This window comes from Arvicanthis niloticus, chromosome 17 (genome assembly GCF_011762505.2).
Source record: "Arvicanthis niloticus isolate mArvNil1 chromosome 17, mArvNil1.pat.X, whole genome shotgun sequence".
In the NCBI taxonomy this organism is placed as follows: Eukaryota; Metazoa; Chordata; class Mammalia; order Rodentia; family Muridae; genus Arvicanthis; species Arvicanthis niloticus.
In genome coordinates, this window is record NC_047674.1 from 31,121,441 (window position 1) to 31,138,828 (window position 17,388).

Consider the following 17,388-nt stretch of genomic DNA (forward strand, 5'->3'; position numbering starts at 1 on the left):
TAATATGTTGTATTTTCAGTTCAAATCAATTCGGAGGATTTATGTCACCATGTGACTACTTAAATGGCCAGTGGGTTATTTAGAATTGTATTATGGGAAGTTTACCAGACTTCAATTCATTCTTAAATTCAGGATCAGGTGTGAATTCCTTCTATTGTTTTTACCTGGGGTGGGAGGCCGAGGGGGGTTGCTGTACTCCACTTGACGCCACACTCACCTCTAACAACTGTGGATAAGTTCTCTGTGTGCCCTGGTATGATAGCCCTGTTGTCTTCCCATTCTCTGCTGTGCTGAGCCAGCCTTTACATTCCATCTGTATTTGGACCTGGGGGTCATCCATACATTTTGTGTGCTGGATTTAAGAAAAGTTAGGATTCTGCCCCCCGGATTTAGTTGCTGATAATTCGGGAGAAATATTCTTTCTAGCTTTCTTCAGCCAGAGTCTCCATGCCAATATGCTTTGAGCTATAGATTGGGTAGCATTTAGAGTTCTCACAGTAAAAGCAGAATGAAAGAGATTGGTAGCTTTACATATTAAATGTCCTCAAGGCTGTATTGCAGGCAAAGCCTTACTCTTGAATGTCATGGAATATCCTCCGTTACTTTGTTGTAATAAAATTTCCTTTTACTGATTACAATGACATTCTCGGTCTGCAGGAAATAATAGGATTGACTTTCTTCTTTCCTAATTTAAGTTGCTGGGACAGTTCATACTTCATATGGACAAATGGCAGAGGTCAGCGTACAACACTGCATCTATATAGAAAGCTTAGCTTCAGCCCCAGGCCTGTTTGTCTGTTCTTGGAGCTAACAGTATATAATTAGGTACTTTATTCCAGTCTAGTGACTTTTGAATGAACAGAGTCCAAGGGAGCTTTCTGAGCAGAGCTTTAGGCTGGTAACGGACAAAGATAGGTAATAAAGATACCCTTTGTTATTTTCCATTGTACAACAATGTGGCTAACTTGAAGGTTAAATGTTTAAAAGGAAACAGCTAGTTTATGGAAGTGATTCTAAGATGTGTTTGTTTTGTAGAACTTTAGCTGTTTAATGCTAGCCAGTATGCTCTGACTGGTTTTTTATAACCAATTTAATTTTCTTGCTTTTCTTTTTCAGAAAATTCTTCCAGGAGGAAATACATCATTTGATGTAGTTTTTCTTGCAAGAGTAGTAGGAAATGTAGAAAATACTTTATTTATTAATACATCTAACCATGGGGTGTTCACTTACCAGGTAAGACCAGAGCTTATGCTTCCTTTTCAGTACAGACATAACCAGCGAACCTGATAACCTTTAGGAGCCATGGTGTGAACTCCAGGAAGAACAGGCAATACAAGACATTAGACTTAAGGCACTTATATTTTCTGGACCTCAGGGGGTTGCATTTAATTTATTGCTTTAGTTGTTTGTTTGTTCATTTGTTTGTTTGTTTGTAGTGCCAAGAAATGCACTGAGGCCCTCAAATATTCTAGATGTACACTTATCAGCTGTCTACACTTCTGGCCACCTTATCGACTGAGTGACTAGACTAATACAGAGTGAAGGGCATGGCTCTCCCAGGGCACTAACACAGGAGGTCATAGTCAGTCTGTATTTTCTGACAGCTATAATCAGGTTGTTAATATGAGCTTCAGTGAGCTGCTGTGCTCTAGTGTACATCTGTTCTTTCCAACAGCTGGTGCTCCTCCAAGTCTTTGTCCTAAATATACCTCATCTTTCTGCTACTCTTGGCCCTGCCCCTGCTCTTTCTTAAGTGTCACATCTGCTACCTCTCACTATTCCCCAACTCCTTCTCTTTCCATGACTTACTATATAATCACAGCACATTTTATTTAGATTCTCTGCCTTTACCACATCTGCCCAGTACTAGAGTAAGTGCCATGAGCACAGGCTTATTATTTAGTGTGTTCACTACTGTGTATATGCTGTGCCTGGCACAGCATAGATAATAAATATTTGTCATTTGAATAGCTGCCTTTCCCTGTTTGTCAGCCTAGGTGAGATGTTCCAGTGTGGGGTTAACCTGAGCCTGAGCTTCACAGCTGAACATTGTCTGAGTCACGGCTTTATCCCTTAATAGTTGGAGTGGGGAAATTTTCAGCTCCCTGTTCGATGGTCTGCTGAAGGGCTATTCACATTTTAATTTCCAGTGTGCTAAAAATCCTGCAGAAGTCATTCTGGATGCATGTATGGAGTATGCAGATCTGTGCCATGTCATCTCAAGGAGTGGTTAGCATTCTCATGTCAAAATTAGATGGATTGTTTTCCAGAGGTAACAGAGCTGTAACTATGAAAATGCTAGTTTAAAAAGGAACTCAAAAGCTTTTTGTTTCCCCTTTGAAACAGGTATTTGGTGTTGGGGTTCCAAATCCATATCGGTTAAGGCCATTTCTTGGGGCCAGAGTCCCTGTAAACAGCAGCTTTTCACCCATAATAAACATACACAATCCTCACAGTGAGCCTTTACAGGTGAGTTTTGTCCTTTTCCGGAGGGTAACTTAATCCTCATTTTGGTGGGAATTAGTGCCTAGCAAGAAATCTCAAGCTGTCACAGTTGCCAAGACTATGTAAAATAAAGTAGTAGGATTTTATAGGTGGGCTCCAGAGATGTTGGGCAGTCCATAGCCGTTTAAGTGTTACCCAGGCATTCTTTTCTATCTTTCTGGTTGGATCAGCTTGCTTTGTTTTATTTCTTCATTTGCAACATGGCCTTGCTGTAGGTGTTTTGAACTCACAATCCTTTTGCTTTTCCTTTCCAGGTATTGAGATTAGAAGTGTGTGCCAAAGTGTTTCTCAGTCTTTGTTGTGACCTAGTTATTCTCACTTTGAATTTGATTTCTCAACACCTTTCCCAGTTATTCCTTGTTTGTTTGCTAAAGGTGATGGTGGTTGGGGGGTGGGGGGGGGGGTCATTAATTCAGGCCTCGAACATGCTAGACAAACATTCTGCTACTCAGCTGCCCAGTTGTGCCAAATGGTGGGTCACAATACTCAGCAAAACCATAGCTCGGGAACCTACAGAGTGTGTGGCCTACACAGCAGACACAAAGAAAAGCAAGCAAGCAGAGAACCTTTTAGCTTATCTTAGAGTTTTGTGGGTCTTATACTGCTTTGTTCTCTCTTATTCCTTCCTGGGACACTTAGTGATAAAACAAGTAACAAAGTTCCCCTACTTTGCCTCAGATTTACTAAAGTTAATACATTGTATCTGTTCTTTGTAAGTACTATAAGGTTTTCCGCTATTAAAGGAACGTTTCCCACCATCTTACTCACTCTCTTCTTAATGTTTTCCTAAAAGAAAGGAAGGCAGGTGTCCATACCAAGAGTCTTCAGTCAGTACCTATTGCAGCTTCATGTCACCCAACACTGGTGAAACACTGTTGACAGCCTAGATATCCATCAGTGCGTGAATGTATAAAAAACTGTGATGTAAGACCAGGCAAGTTGGCACACACCTCTAATCTCAATACTTGGAAAGAAAAAGCAAAAGGATTGTGAGTTCAAATCACCTATAGCAAGGCCATGTCACAAATGAAGCAAGCTGATCCAACCATAAAGATGGAAAAGAATGAACTATTAATATAATTTGGTAAATCTCAAGGTAATTACATTGAAAGGAGGGAAAAAAAAAAAAAAAAAAAAAAAAAAAAAAAACAGGCCAGAAAAAAAATTACATACTATTTACTCTGTTTGTAGAAAACTCTAGAAGAGGGGCTGGGAAGGTAACTCTGTGGATAAGAATGCTTGTGCTTCCAATATGAGTTCCTGAGTTCTAAACCCCAGCACCCACTGAAAGACTTTGGCATGGTGGAACTTTACCTGTAATCCCAGCACTGGGGACATAAGGTCAAGCCGGTTCCAACAGCTCACTAAGCCAGCCAGATCTAGAAGAGCAAGCTTCTAGCTCAGTGAGAGACCATCTCATGGCAATACAGCAACACCGGCAAATGCCCAGTGTTCTGCTTGGCCTCCTCATGCATGCACTACACACAGAAGGAGAAAGTCTATAAAACACAAAGAATCTGCACTAACAAAGAATAGACTTGCCTAGGAAGAGGAGACCAAGAGAGACAGATAAGCTCCAAAGGATGTAAGGAAAATTTTGGAGCACTGGCTATATTTAATATCTAAATTGCAGTGATGTCCTCATGCCTATGTACAAAAGCCAGCAATTTCCAAGTTATATGGTATAAATACCTGCCATATTGCACACCAGGGATATTCATTTCAAAAAACATTTTAGGCACAAGCCTTGAAACCGCATATCTTTGTATTTTTGTTTTAACTGAAACATAGTAACTGCACATATTTATAGAACACTCTGACATTTCAGTGCATGTCTACAGGAGAAAATGAGTTTGGGGCAGTTGGCTTATCCATCACTTCCTACTCTTGTGTATTAAAAACACTCGAAATCCTCTATGATCTTTGAAATGGCCAACTGACTGTTGTCAACTGTAGTTCCTTCCATACCATGAGACTTTTCTCCTGTCCAGCCTTGCAGAGTTGGTAACATATTAGCCAGCCTCTCTCTCTAGCCCTCCTGTAGAAACCTTTTCCGGTGTGTGTGGTGTAGGGGTTTAAACCCAGGGCTTTGTACATGCGAGGCATATACACTCTCAGCTCAGAAGCCAGGTGCTTTGATCTTTGTTAGAAGTGCACATTTATCTCAGAGTGTTTATCTTCTCATGTCACTGTTCTGATGGTTATTGGATCCACCACTAGATCTAGCTATATATAAAATTTATATGTATGTATAAATTTTTTGTTTTTGTTTTTCTGAAATGGTCTCATGTAGCCTAAGATGGCCTCAGATTGTGCAGCTGCTGATGGCCTTGAATTCAAGATTGCCTCAGCCTCCCAAGAGTTGAGAAGACAGACATGTGACACTGTACCCAGCCTTAAACTTATATTTCTAAAACTTCATCATTTACACGTATTTAAAAAAAAAAAAAAAAAAAGGGTGTTCTGTTGTTTCCTGAAACTATGCTGCTTCCAAGTTTACTTTCTGAGTGTCCTTGATTCAGTCTAAAACCCTGATGCTTAAAACATGTGATTGAGCGGTGCTTGCCCTACGTCTGTCTGCTTCTGTATTCGTCCAATAAGAAGTGAGAGTGCTGGCATCCTCGCTTTAGCAAACTGCTCGAGATAAGCATGGTCATAACTGTGGTGTATGCTTTGCCCCAGGTCGTGGAGATGTACTCCAGTGGCGGCGACCTTCACCTAGAGCTCCCAACAGGTCAGCAAGGAGGCACCAGGAAGCTGTGGGTGAGTGGAGGCAGGGCTTGCTCTGTGCTCGTGTGAAGTCCGGCATTTTCTTTTCCTTTTAAGTGGTTCACGGAAGATTTTTTTCCTACCTTTCATTACATACATTATGACAAAGTTCTGGGAATCTATGGAAGAGGACACTCAAAGCAACGTGACGATCTCTTGATATACAACATGAAGAGTGGATTATGAACATAATAAATTAAAACAGCATAAACATGAAATAGTTTACAGAGTGAAAAGAAGCAGATTAGTTGTAGGTATATGGTAATAATGATTCAACATAAAGGGAAAATTGGTTTAACGTCCTCTTCAGATTCCTCTCAGTATGTAAAAGAGATGGCACTTTTACATAAGAGCTAAGCTTGTTCATCTATTTACTGTTTGAAATAGGACACTTTCAGAAAATGTGCTCAGAATTTTTGTTTATGGAAAATATACATTAAAAACTATTTTAGGCTGTGGGACAGGAGGGAGATGGCTCAGTAGTTAGGAACACTGGCTCTCTAGCTAAGGTTCAGTTCCCAGCACCCAACCATTCTTAACTCTGCTTCTAAGGAATCGTGTGTGTGTGTGTGTGTGTGTGTGTGTGTGTGTGTGTGTGTGTACATATACACACACATACAAAGTATGACTCTTTATCATATGATCCCAACAATAAACAAGTCATTTTGAAATGGCTTTCTAACCATTAAACTTGGTAGTGTATTAGAACATTTTGGTTCACCCTTAGATTCAACAGGGCTTAAAATAGAAGGAGAAAAAGTGTATTGTGTGATTTGATTTTAAAAGAAATAAAACTCATTCTGTATACCTTGCTAAAAGAACCCTTCAAGAATCTGATCATCTAGTGTGCTCTGAGAATGAGCTGCTGGGGCTGGAGAGATCACTCAGCAGGTAGGAGCGTGGACTGCTCATCCAGAGGGCCCAGGGTCAGGTCTCAGCACCCACATGAGCTGGGTCATCACCACTGGCAGCTTCGATCCCAGGACCTGAAGCTCAGTGGGTATGTGCACTCATGTGCACACACACACAGTGAGGCACTGAGAAGCACAGCTTACTTCAGAACATGGACTCCAGGCTCCATAATTCTTGCTGGGCTCTAAAGAAGTCACTTTATATCACATGTTTCCTGTTACATACATTCATAGAAGTCCACTGCATGAGAAGTTTACACAGTCACCTTACATCAGGTGCTTCATGTTACTTATATTTATAGAAATCCACTGCATGAGATGTTTACCTCCAACTTTGAAACTTTGATACAAGTACAATTTTTTTGCTCAACTTTATTTCACAGGCTCTTGATTCGCTGTGTATTTTTAACTGGGGAATGTGAATGTATATGGCTTTGATCAAACTTCCCTGTCATAGATTGTTTTCTCTTCCTTGTGAAACTGAAGGCAATGCCTAGAAAGTGTCTAAGTGAAAGGACAAGGACTTAGACTTGTAAATAGCCAAGAACTTTAATGAACCTGGCAGAGGTCAGCGTGACCTTCTAATACCCCAAGTGACTGCAAAATAATAACCAGTAATGATTCCTTGGGTGAGGGAACCGTTTGATCCTCATCCTAGCGGTGGGGGAGGATGTGTCTTTGACTTCACCTGGAATTTGGTCTGAGACACTGGGCAGTTTAAGCAGAGGCTTACTGAGCAAAGGCAGATTGGAGAGGGCTGTCCCCACGGTGGAGGTAGCAGCCTAGTTGAGTTGTGGGTTTTAAGCAAGTTTTGTGAATATTTATGAAGTATGTAGCATATTTGTGAGATAAAAATGGTCCTTTCTCCTCCCAAATCATAGCACATTTAGATTAAATTTTCCTGCACCATAGATAATTCTTCCCATGATCCTTTAGAAAGGCCCTTGAAAGGGGCTGGAGGCCAACTACAATAAAAACAACTTTGTAACAGAAGCAGGATTCTTTTGAGGGTGAGACCTTCACTAGTGTATGGGAAAATGCTCTGCACCTTAGATTTCTTATGTAGCGAGAACATTATCTTCAGCCACGAGGGAGTTTAACCACAGTCTCACAAACCATCAGGAGATGCAGCTCCCAAGGCACAACTGCAACTCCTGTAGTTACCCCATAACCAGCTGCTCAGGTCCCATGGTTGATGTATAGGTTTTATCAGGAGAGCTGGAGCCAGGGCTTTCCAAGAGGTTGCAGGCTGAGAAAACAGGACCAGAACTCTGGCTGTCTGTAGACATCCTAGTGCCCAATTCCACTGTTTCCGTCTCTCTTCTGCCTGATATCACCCTGCACACTTCACTAGACTAAGACCGCTTCCTAGAGTTGGAAAACGCATCTGGGATTTCCCTAGGAGGTTTCTACTTACCTGTTTTCTATTTTGAGACTACAGAGTTTAAAAAGTAGGGGTAGATGAAGAACAACACTAAGTTCTAGAATATGAGGTTTTCCTAAAATAAACTAGAAGTGGTTTGCAAGAAAATTCCAGTGATTTCCAGACAGCCAAATAAGTTCTAAAACCTGGAAAAGAATTTACATCCTCTCCCACCCCCCATTGTGTTCCAATGAGTTCCTTCTAGTATAATGTATGGGGGGGTGTTTTCATTTCGAAAACTGAAAGTTTATGGGGGTGGGTGTGTGTGCACGCACACATGTGCACTAAGACATTTACTTGAATGCACTGGGCTAAGTGTTAGGTTTTAAATGAAAAAAAGCAGAGTCCAAACCTGGTTATCATCTGGAGAACACTATGCACTTCTGAAAAATTCTTTTTTTTTTTTTAACTCAAAACACTTTATTTATCAATATTTATATATACATATATACTTATACATGTATACATATATACATACGTATATGAACAATAATTAAATAATAAGATGTATTTGAAAAGTATGGGGGGTTGGGAAGAGTGGGAGGAAGGAGAGAAAGGGGAAAATTATGTAAGTACAGTGCTCATATATGAAATTCTCAAAAAGGAATCCAGTTTTTTAAAATGTTCAACAGATTAACTAGCATTTTACAATATGAAAATAAATATGACCTATAATTATGTTGAAGGACATTTTAACTCACTATAAACTTTGAAGTTTAAAATGAAATCAATAAAAATTATTTTACCCAGCATACTAACAAAAACCACAATAATGTTTTACAATTCAAAGTATTTCTGAGAACAAAAAAATGGATTGTCAGGAGCTAAGTCAGCAGAGCCAGGGGGACACTGTGTGTTATTTCTTTTTTCTTTTTTTTTATTATCAAATCATAATTTTTACTTTTTAACACAGGGGTTATAAACACGAAAATGCAGGATGTGGGGAAGGGGATGACACAGGAGCATAGGTGTTCAGGGGGAGTACAGATATCTTTCAGAACAGGGTATCAGCTGGGTGAAGGTTCAGGGGTCAGGTCACTATGACTCTGCCTATGATTCATTTGTCCTTATCTAATTTGGCACTATCCTCCAAGGCTGCCTATTTACAAGGCCTATAACTACTCAGGCTGGTAGATTTCTACAAAAGCTGCCTGTTTACAATAATTTATAGCCATCTGTTTCAGTGTTTTTCCATAGAGACCCAAGACTTTGTGTTAGCAGGCATGTATGTCAGGCCTATTGCTGACTTTAGGCTTATGGCTGATTTTAGGCCTTCAGTGTATAAGCAGGGCTGCCCCTGACATCTCCTCCCTTCTCCAAGTATAGAACGGCTGTGGCAATTAGAGACATTTCCATTGGATAATTTCAGGACTGAATACACAACTAACATGTTATAAAAACAAAACAAAAAACTGATTTTCTAGACTAGTTAGGCTTTTAAGAGGTTTTCGTGCCTTATAGTTGTTTTCAAACCATTGGTTTGATTTACTTGTCTTGACATAACATACATCACTCATTTTACATACATAAAAAGCTCATTTTCTTGTATTGTAACATTCTCTAAGACTGGAGGTTTTATGTGCTGCAGGCAGGAAGCACATGTGTCATTGGTAATGCACTATTTTTTTCTTGATAGGTGTATAAAATAACAGTGCACCTTCAGTCTGTCTCGCTGAAGTGAATAAACAAGGTAGTTGTACGGCATCCCAGGCACTTGTACATTATAGTCTATTTACTCACAGGAAATCCCTCCTTATGAAACCAAGGGAGTGATGAGAGCCAGCTTTTCCTCCAGAGAAGCAGATAATCACACAGCCTTCATAAGGATAAAGACGAATGCATCAGACAGCACCGAATTCATCATTCTCCCGGTTGAGGTTGAAGTTACAACAGGTCAGTGGAGGGCTGAGTGAGTACAGTCTCGTTCTGTTCTCAGCACACCCTGTTCTGGCTGACAGAGTGATCATTGTACATGGTTGTTTTTTTTCCAGCTCCTGGAATCTATTCCTCAACTGAAATGTTAGATTTTGGAACACTTCGAACACAAGGTAAAGTAACAAAAGCTTTTATGGGTCTGACTTAGTTACTTTTTTGTTGCTGTGAAGAGACACCATGGCCAAGGCAACTTATAAAAGAAAGCATTTAATTTGGGGGCAGTGGGAGTTGCTTAGAATTCTAAAGGTTAACCCATGAATATCGCCATGGGGAGCATGGCAGCAGGCAGAGAGACATGGTGCTTGAGGAGTAGCCAGGAGCATACATGTTATCTACAAGTTGGAGGTAGAGAGAGCCCACCCCAACAAGACCATATCTCCTAATCCTTCTCAGAACAGTTGTCCCTCTACCTCTAGGGACAGTCACATGCATGAGCCTGTGGAGGCTGCTCTCACTCAGACCACTGCGAGGCTCAAATAATCCAATCGGGACTCAGTTCTGATGGCTCTACTTGTAATTCAGCTTTGAAAGTTAGTTCTCAGTAGGTCATGTGATTTTGTAGATAGTGTTTTTGAAAAACCTTCCTCCCAGGTGAGAAAATAGGTTGAGATAACTTGAATCTTCAGGTAGAAAACTGAGGCAAAGAATAGTTTCTTAATCTAATTCTCACATATTCAATTGTGACAAATATTTTTTTCAGTAGTAAAATAAAGGAAGTTAAAGACTTAATTCTGGATTTTTTAAAGACATGAATTATTCAGTTGTATTATATTGGCATAATTTTATTTGTCCTAAGTGATCAAAGAAAGAATTATAATTATAAAATTATAAATAACCAAACTAGGATTATTATTTTTTTAAGAAAACAGTACAAAATTTGAGATTAATTTGAATAATTTGTAATTAAGACTTACTTGTCCAGGATTAAAGGCCATATTTTTGAAATTTGATTTGCTTTTAATATGTTAATTTTGCATTGTATCTGATGAGGTAAAGATTCTAATTTGCTATGATGCACACCTTTTAAAGAACACTTCTTTTCTCCCATTTCAACAGATCTACCAAAGGTTTTAAATCTTCATTTACTAAATTCAGGAACAAAGGATGTACCGATAACAGTAAGTTTTTAAATGCACACACACAGACACACACACTGTGTGTGCATACACATGTGCGCATTTGTGTGATTTAACAGCAGGGTTAAGTCCTTGCTTGTATTGTGGTAGCCTGTAGACTCATGGTTGTATGTGGGATATAAGACTCCTGGTCTTCATTCATCCTTTTACTCATTCATTTAATAATTGTGTAGTGGTCCTGAAGGTGGATCTATGAGTCAGACTCCCAAGTCCCCTTTACCACTGAGCTCACTGTGAGCCAAGGCTTCTTTGGGTCCATCTAAGTGCAGTAAGAGAAGGATTAGCCGACTTACACGTTGTAGTCAAACACTGTAGCTACTTTGGCACAAGCGTAGAAGAGAGACCAGTCAGTGCTGTCATGGTGCTAAGTCGGAGAGGTCAAGTCACAGGGGCATAGACTTCTCTCACTGAAAACCGAGTTTTAGTTTGCTGTCTCTTGCTTTCTGTTTATTTCAGCATTTCTTTCACATATTATAACAAGAGCCTGGCATGTCTTTAGAGAAGTTTTTCCTCTAGTTAAGCCATGCTGAATGTCATGTGTTTTGTTCATTTCTCTTCCAAGAGCTGATTGTCTTTTTAAACACTGTGGTCTTTCCAAGTGCATGATAACAATGTAGGGAGCTCCAGGTGTTCCTCCCCTAGCCGAGCACAGAAAGCCCAAGTTCAGGCCCTCCTGTCTACCATATAGCTCTAAGAAAACAGCCTTCCTGACGTCATGAACACCCATGTGCCTCAGATGTCTTCAAGGGAAGGTTTCCATGAGCTTTCTGAGGTAGTTGATGAGTAGGAACCATTTGTATCAGCTTGATAATGCTCTAATGAATTTATGCACAAAATATCCAGTTGCTATGTACTAACAGGGTTTCCCTTACTTGTTGACATGATTCTATGACTGCTCAATGTATCTTGTAACCTTTTTTTATAAAAAAACAAAAACATGGTCTCACTATATAGCTCTGGCTGACCTATAACTCAATGTATAGACCAGGTGGCTTTGAACTCACAGATATCCACCTTAGTCTCCCAAGTGCTGGAATTAAAGGCATGCACCACCACACCTGACTTAAATTACTGAGTGGTAGTTTGTCCTGCATATCATGAGAAAAGACTAAAAATGTATTAAGAATTGATGCAAGCTGCTTTTCCTGGGAATCTTACCATATTTCCCCACTTGTTAATAATCTTTGAATAAGCAGTAGTTAGTAACTAATATAAAACAGCTAGTATAAATAAGTTCAGTACAAGGTAATGATTTTGTACTGGTTTTCATGTTAAGTTACCAAAATGAACTTAAAATATTTTATTGGTTTTTTTTGTTGTTGTTGTTTTGCTTTGCTTTGTTGTTATTTCCCTAAGCAAATGAGTTTTACCCAATGATTCGGGTTTATTTTTAATGAGTACACAGTTACTTGTAAAGTGACTCACCAACTGTACATTTGTTTACTATTAGTGCAGTATGTTTTGAGATGATAACTCTGAATGTAAATTTTTTCTCTCATTTGGAAATGCTTAAAGTATTGCATTGGAAGTTAAGAACCATTTTTTCAACATGTATTTTAAGATCTTCCTGCTTACAACAACTGTATCTCAGCAAAAAATATGACTTGCTCTTTCTGGTACGGCTTTGCACAGGCTTGCTGCCACACAGAAAATGCCACAGTGGTCCCTTGTGAGCTGCTGCGGCATGTGAGCATGCTCGGACATGGCTGTGCTTCCACTGTTGCTGTCTCACACACAGTAGCTAGGGAAGACCCTCCGAGGCCTCCACTTACAAGGCCAGCTCTCTAGCAAATAGATACAGTCACTGAGCTCTGCAGACAGATAATACCCTAGAAAATATCTACTTGGTCTCCCTGGATGTTCTTACATGTGGGAAAGGTGGGCCTGAGTGGGTGGGCAGGTGCTCAGGCTCCTGCTGCACCCCTGCTAGACTGCCCTGTGTACTCCGATGCTTTCCCTTGCTAGTGTGGTGAAACAGTGTAATAAAAGCAAAGGAAACTTTGTTCCATTTGTAGCTTAGCTAACAGTTCTAGGAGTTCTTTGTTTACTCTCAAAAATACAGTCCCTTGAGGGACTGAAGAGATCTGTATTTCAGACGGTTGCTAATAACAGTAAGCTTATTGATAAGCAAGATATTGCTGTGAGCAGCTCTCAGCCTCAGTCTTCAGGGCACTGTGAGGCAAATGAGAAAGAAGATCTAAGAGCAGGCGGCCAAATCCAAGGCTTAAGAGTTCCAACACGTGCATCTGCCAGAGCCAGAGAGCCATCCTTAGAGCCTGCACCCAGGCCTGTAGGGACTTGCTAGCCGCCCAGGGCTAATGGAAGTGCCTGGGAGAGTGAGCTGCCCTGGCAGGCTCTGAAGTTACTACAATCTTCTTAGTTCCCTGCCATAGCAAACACCAAGCTGCGGGGCCAGTGTCGTTTTTCATATTCTTCTCACATTTATTGTCTTCATGGGACTCACATTTGACGTTCAGACTGCGTAGACTTCTCCTTTATAAGGGTCTGCCTAGAATTGGGGGAGAATCTAGTGCCTTGCCAGCCATGTGAGCAAGCATGAACTTCACACATGGAAGGTTGTCTTCTGTGGGGAATAATAGGCCTTGGCATCAAGTTCACACAGCCCCAGTAATTTGGTAAATACTTAGAATTAGGGTTACTGTGCAATACTGTGATTCCATGAAGACACGTTTGTATACCAGGATGTCAGACAAGTGGCCCTGTACCAAGTCAGGAAGCCTAGCTTCAGTTCCCTCAGTGCCTGCCTGACTGTTGGGACATCACATTAAACTCTGCAGTTTTCTTTATCAGAACAGTGTGGGTGGAATTGGTATCTTTTAATTTTTTCAGTTTAAATGATTGGTATCATTGAGGATAATTAAAAAATAACTAGACCTTATAATGTGTTCATTTTTAAATATATACTAAAAGTATACCATTTACTGGGTTGTTTGGTTGGTTGGTTGGTTTGGCTTGTTTTAACTTTAAGTTTGTGCAGATAGACCTGATTTCCTAAGTTGTAAGCATTCGAGTCTCACTTCTAAGTTAAGTGCCTCTGTAGTTGGCCTCAGTCCCCAGTGCACATTACTGTACAGCCTTGGCCTTTGACAGTGGACCTTGCGTACACTGCCAGGCCATGGAGAAACACACAGAGGCCACATGGTGTCACAGTGCACTGAGGTGTACTCATCCACCTTTGTGTGTGGATTTCTTCAAGACGGATGGGTCTTGAGATGTCTTCATGTCCCCGTGTCTTACATAGTAGGCATTCGTGTAGAGTAGAAGACCTCTAGGTCTTCCATGTGTGAGTTTATCCTGAGGTTCCGTACTTAGTAACCTCATACTTTGCCATCACTTTGTTTCATACAGTTATCTTGTGAAAGTCAAGTTTTGCTCTTGTCTTATTTCATTTACAGCTACTATAGACATTGTGCCTTAATTTCAAGTATGCTTTACTTTCTAGCTAAACTACTAGACTAAAATAACAGGTGCTTTGTTTTGTTTTGTTTGCAGAGTGTTCGACCAACACCACAAAATGATGCTATAACGGTACATTTTAAACCAGTTACATTAAAAGCTTCTGAAAGTAAATATACAAAGGTTGCAAGCATTAGTTTTGATGGTAAATATTCATTTTTTTCTAGAGTGGTTATTATTTTGATAAACTAGAAAGCATCTATGTTGATGAGTTAATATAGAAATCCAGACTGTTTTAACACTACTGCCTCAATTGATTTTCCACTATAAAAATTCATCATTAACTTATTTTATTAATTCATAAAGTATTATAACTTCATAAACCTAAATCAGTATTTACAATCAAGAAACATTAACAGATATATTAGGATTGGAAATTTCTGTAATGTGGGATAACTAGTCACAGCTATCATAATTTACCTTAATTATGAAGTATTGATTGCTTTAATTAAGTGATAATATATTTAACTTTCAGAAGCACATTTTGGTTCACAGGCAAAAATATTCTTAACATTTTTATATATTGTCTTTTTATGCAAAGCAGACAGTTCTGTCTAAGCTAAAATAAGAGCCTTTATGTATTGTCAAATTAGCTGCTATTTCAGACAGGTAGTTTGTATCATTTGAAGTATACCCAGTCTCACCTGAAATGTCAGCTTAGACATCAGCATTTTTACAGTCTCGCTCATTCCAGTATCACTTGTTTTAAGAGAAATTTATTGAATTTATTATTGCAAATTTTAAGTTATGACATAACAGCTGCTTAACTAGATATGTAATTAAATAAGAATTGAAAATTGGAGGAGGGCGTCTCTTTTCTGTGGTCCTGTTACCCTGGACACACCCATTTCATCTAATGCACCTGTCTTATCTAAACAGGGATAAATAAAGCTGAGCCTGGTGCTCCAACAACCACATCTGCCCAGAGTCCACATCTTACAGCCGAGCTCATCAGATGAGGGAGTTGGGGAGGGTGGCAGTAGCCTGCCAAGCTCAGCAGTGTGTGTGAGAAAGTCTGCATAGTCCTTACAAGTTCACTGTACTGAGGTTAAGGAACCTGCTGTCCTATGTGACACGAGCACCTCGAGCTGTGGAGAAGTGACTTGTGCCCACTTGCTGGTGCCAAGCCTGTTTGTCTCACTACAGGGAAGATAACCTGCATTTTATATAAAGTCTGAATGGTGTTTGCAAGTGTACTGTTTGCCGATGTAAAAGCTTTCCTTTTTAAAAACAAAACAAAACTTAAAGTTTGCACAAAGCCACTCAGACTTATAAACAGTAAAAAGTAAGAGGCTGGCTACATGGCTCCGAGTGCAGGCCTTGCTGCTTCCATGCCTGACAACTTATGTTCAGTCCCTGAAAAAGCACATAGAGGAAAGAGATGATACTCCTGAAACTTGTCCGTGTGTGCCAGGACAGCTCACCCACACTCACACACAATAAGTCAGTGTTATTTTTTAAGTTTAAAAAATACCCGCCCCTGCCCTCTCCCCCCCCCCCCCACACACACACACAAATAAATAGATGACTTTCTTAATGCTTCCTTGCAGCTTCAAGAGCAAAAAAGCCATCTCAATTTTCTGGGAAAATAACTGTTAAAGCAAAGGAAAAGAGTTATTCTAAACTCGAAATTCCCTACCAAGCAGAAGTCCTAGATGGGTGAGTTTTGTCTTAAAAGAAGCTTTGTAACTTTTTGTTGGTAATTTTTTGCTGATTGATAAAAGTTCACCTAACCTGATGGGTTATTGTGACAAGAACAACCACAACTGTAAAGGAAATCTCTCTGTGTCCAGTTGATTTCTGATTTCTAAGATGGAAAAAAAAAATTGAAATATTATGGTTTATGTTAGATTCAATAATTTAGAAATCAATTTGTTTTTTAAATATTTAAACTATTTTTTCACTGTGTCATTCTGTTTGAGGTATGTTAGACTGTCCCTCGGTGACTTGAGGCGGTCTTCTGTTTCTTCTTAAACTCCTAGTGGTGCATTGACACACAGCCTGTAGGTGCCTGCCATGGCCATGCTTGAGGTGACCTCAGCAGTCTTAGACGCTGTCGATCCTATCACTGTGATTTCGTATCATGCAGCAGGGAACCATTCGCTCCGTTTCATTTCAGTATTTTATGAGCTAAATGTTAAATCATGTGGTTAACAAAGTTGTAAACATTAACCATTAAACGCTATAGCTCTAATTCCGTGCTGTGGTCCTTAATGCTAAATGTATACTGACTGAGCTTGGCCCTCAGTTAGCACATGGAGATAAGGAGGATTCATGCTGCTTTGTTTTCTTCCCTTAGCTATTTAGGGTTCGATCACGCTGCCACACTGTTTCACATTCAGGACAGTCCCGCTGACCCAGTGGAGAGGCCGATTTACCTGACTAACACTTTCAGTTTTGCGATTCTCATTCACGATGTGTTGTTACCAGAGGACGCCAGAACAATGTTTCAGGTAAGTTGAGCCCCATGCGGGGCATTCTGCTGCTCTAGCGTCCAGGTGACACTAACCCCGCCCTTCTCTGCTTCATTCCCAGGTGCACAACTTCAGCAAGCCAGTTCTCATTCTTCCTAATGAGTCGGGATACATTTTTACCCTGTTTTTTATGCCATCCACCTCCTCCATGCACATAGACAACAACATCTTACTTGTTACCAATGCCTCGAAGTTTCACTTACCTGTGCGGGTATACACAGGCTTTTTAGATGTAAGTATGTCATCAAGGTCCTACCCCTGCTTTTGGATATTATCAGGCAATTGGGCTACACCTTGTGCTTTACACATTGATCTGTTTCCTTCCCAGTAAGTACTTTCAGGATACAGAAATACAAGAAATACATGCACACACACACACTCACACACACATGCACACACAAAGGATTCCTTCAAGGATCCCCAGAGAATTCTAAAACTAAGGGTTATTATCCTTCGGTGTCCGATGGGAATTGATCTTACCGTATCTATGATTACTCTCAGCCTTATGGAGAATGCTGTAGTATTCGTAGACAGTGAAGTCCATGAATGTGGAACCTACAGATTGGGAAGGCTGACTGCCCACACTGTGTCTTGTTCTACTTTAGAAATTAGAATAGATAGTAGTGAGTAGAACACAGGTTAGTATGTAACACAGCACTACAGTTAAACTATTACTCTCACGTCTTGCCTTAAGGAAAGCACTCTATAGCCCTTCTTTGGCCTGTGTATCTTACCGTATCTATGATTACTCTCAGCCT

General features: G+C 40.0%; 1 protein-coding gene across 1 annotated transcript in view; it reads left to right on the plus strand.

The window, feature by feature from the left end:
- The window catches only part of Tmem131 (transmembrane protein 131), a 151,734-nt gene that overhangs the window by 99,190 nt on the left and 35,156 nt on the right, over positions 1-17,388 (plus strand). The window contains exons 6-15 of the mRNA XM_034521541.2: positions 1,117-1,233; positions 2,347-2,469; positions 5,188-5,268; positions 9,351-9,501; positions 9,600-9,656; positions 10,600-10,661; positions 14,193-14,301; positions 15,707-15,815; positions 16,456-16,609; positions 16,692-16,862. Of these exons, the coding sequence (XP_034377432.1) occupies positions 1,117-1,233; positions 2,347-2,469; positions 5,188-5,268; positions 9,351-9,501; positions 9,600-9,656; positions 10,600-10,661; positions 14,193-14,301; positions 15,707-15,815; positions 16,456-16,609; positions 16,692-16,862 (1,134 nt within the window). The remainder of the gene's footprint in view (positions 1-1,116; positions 1,234-2,346; positions 2,470-5,187; positions 5,269-9,350; positions 9,502-9,599; positions 9,657-10,599; positions 10,662-14,192; positions 14,302-15,706; positions 15,816-16,455; positions 16,610-16,691; positions 16,863-17,388) is intronic.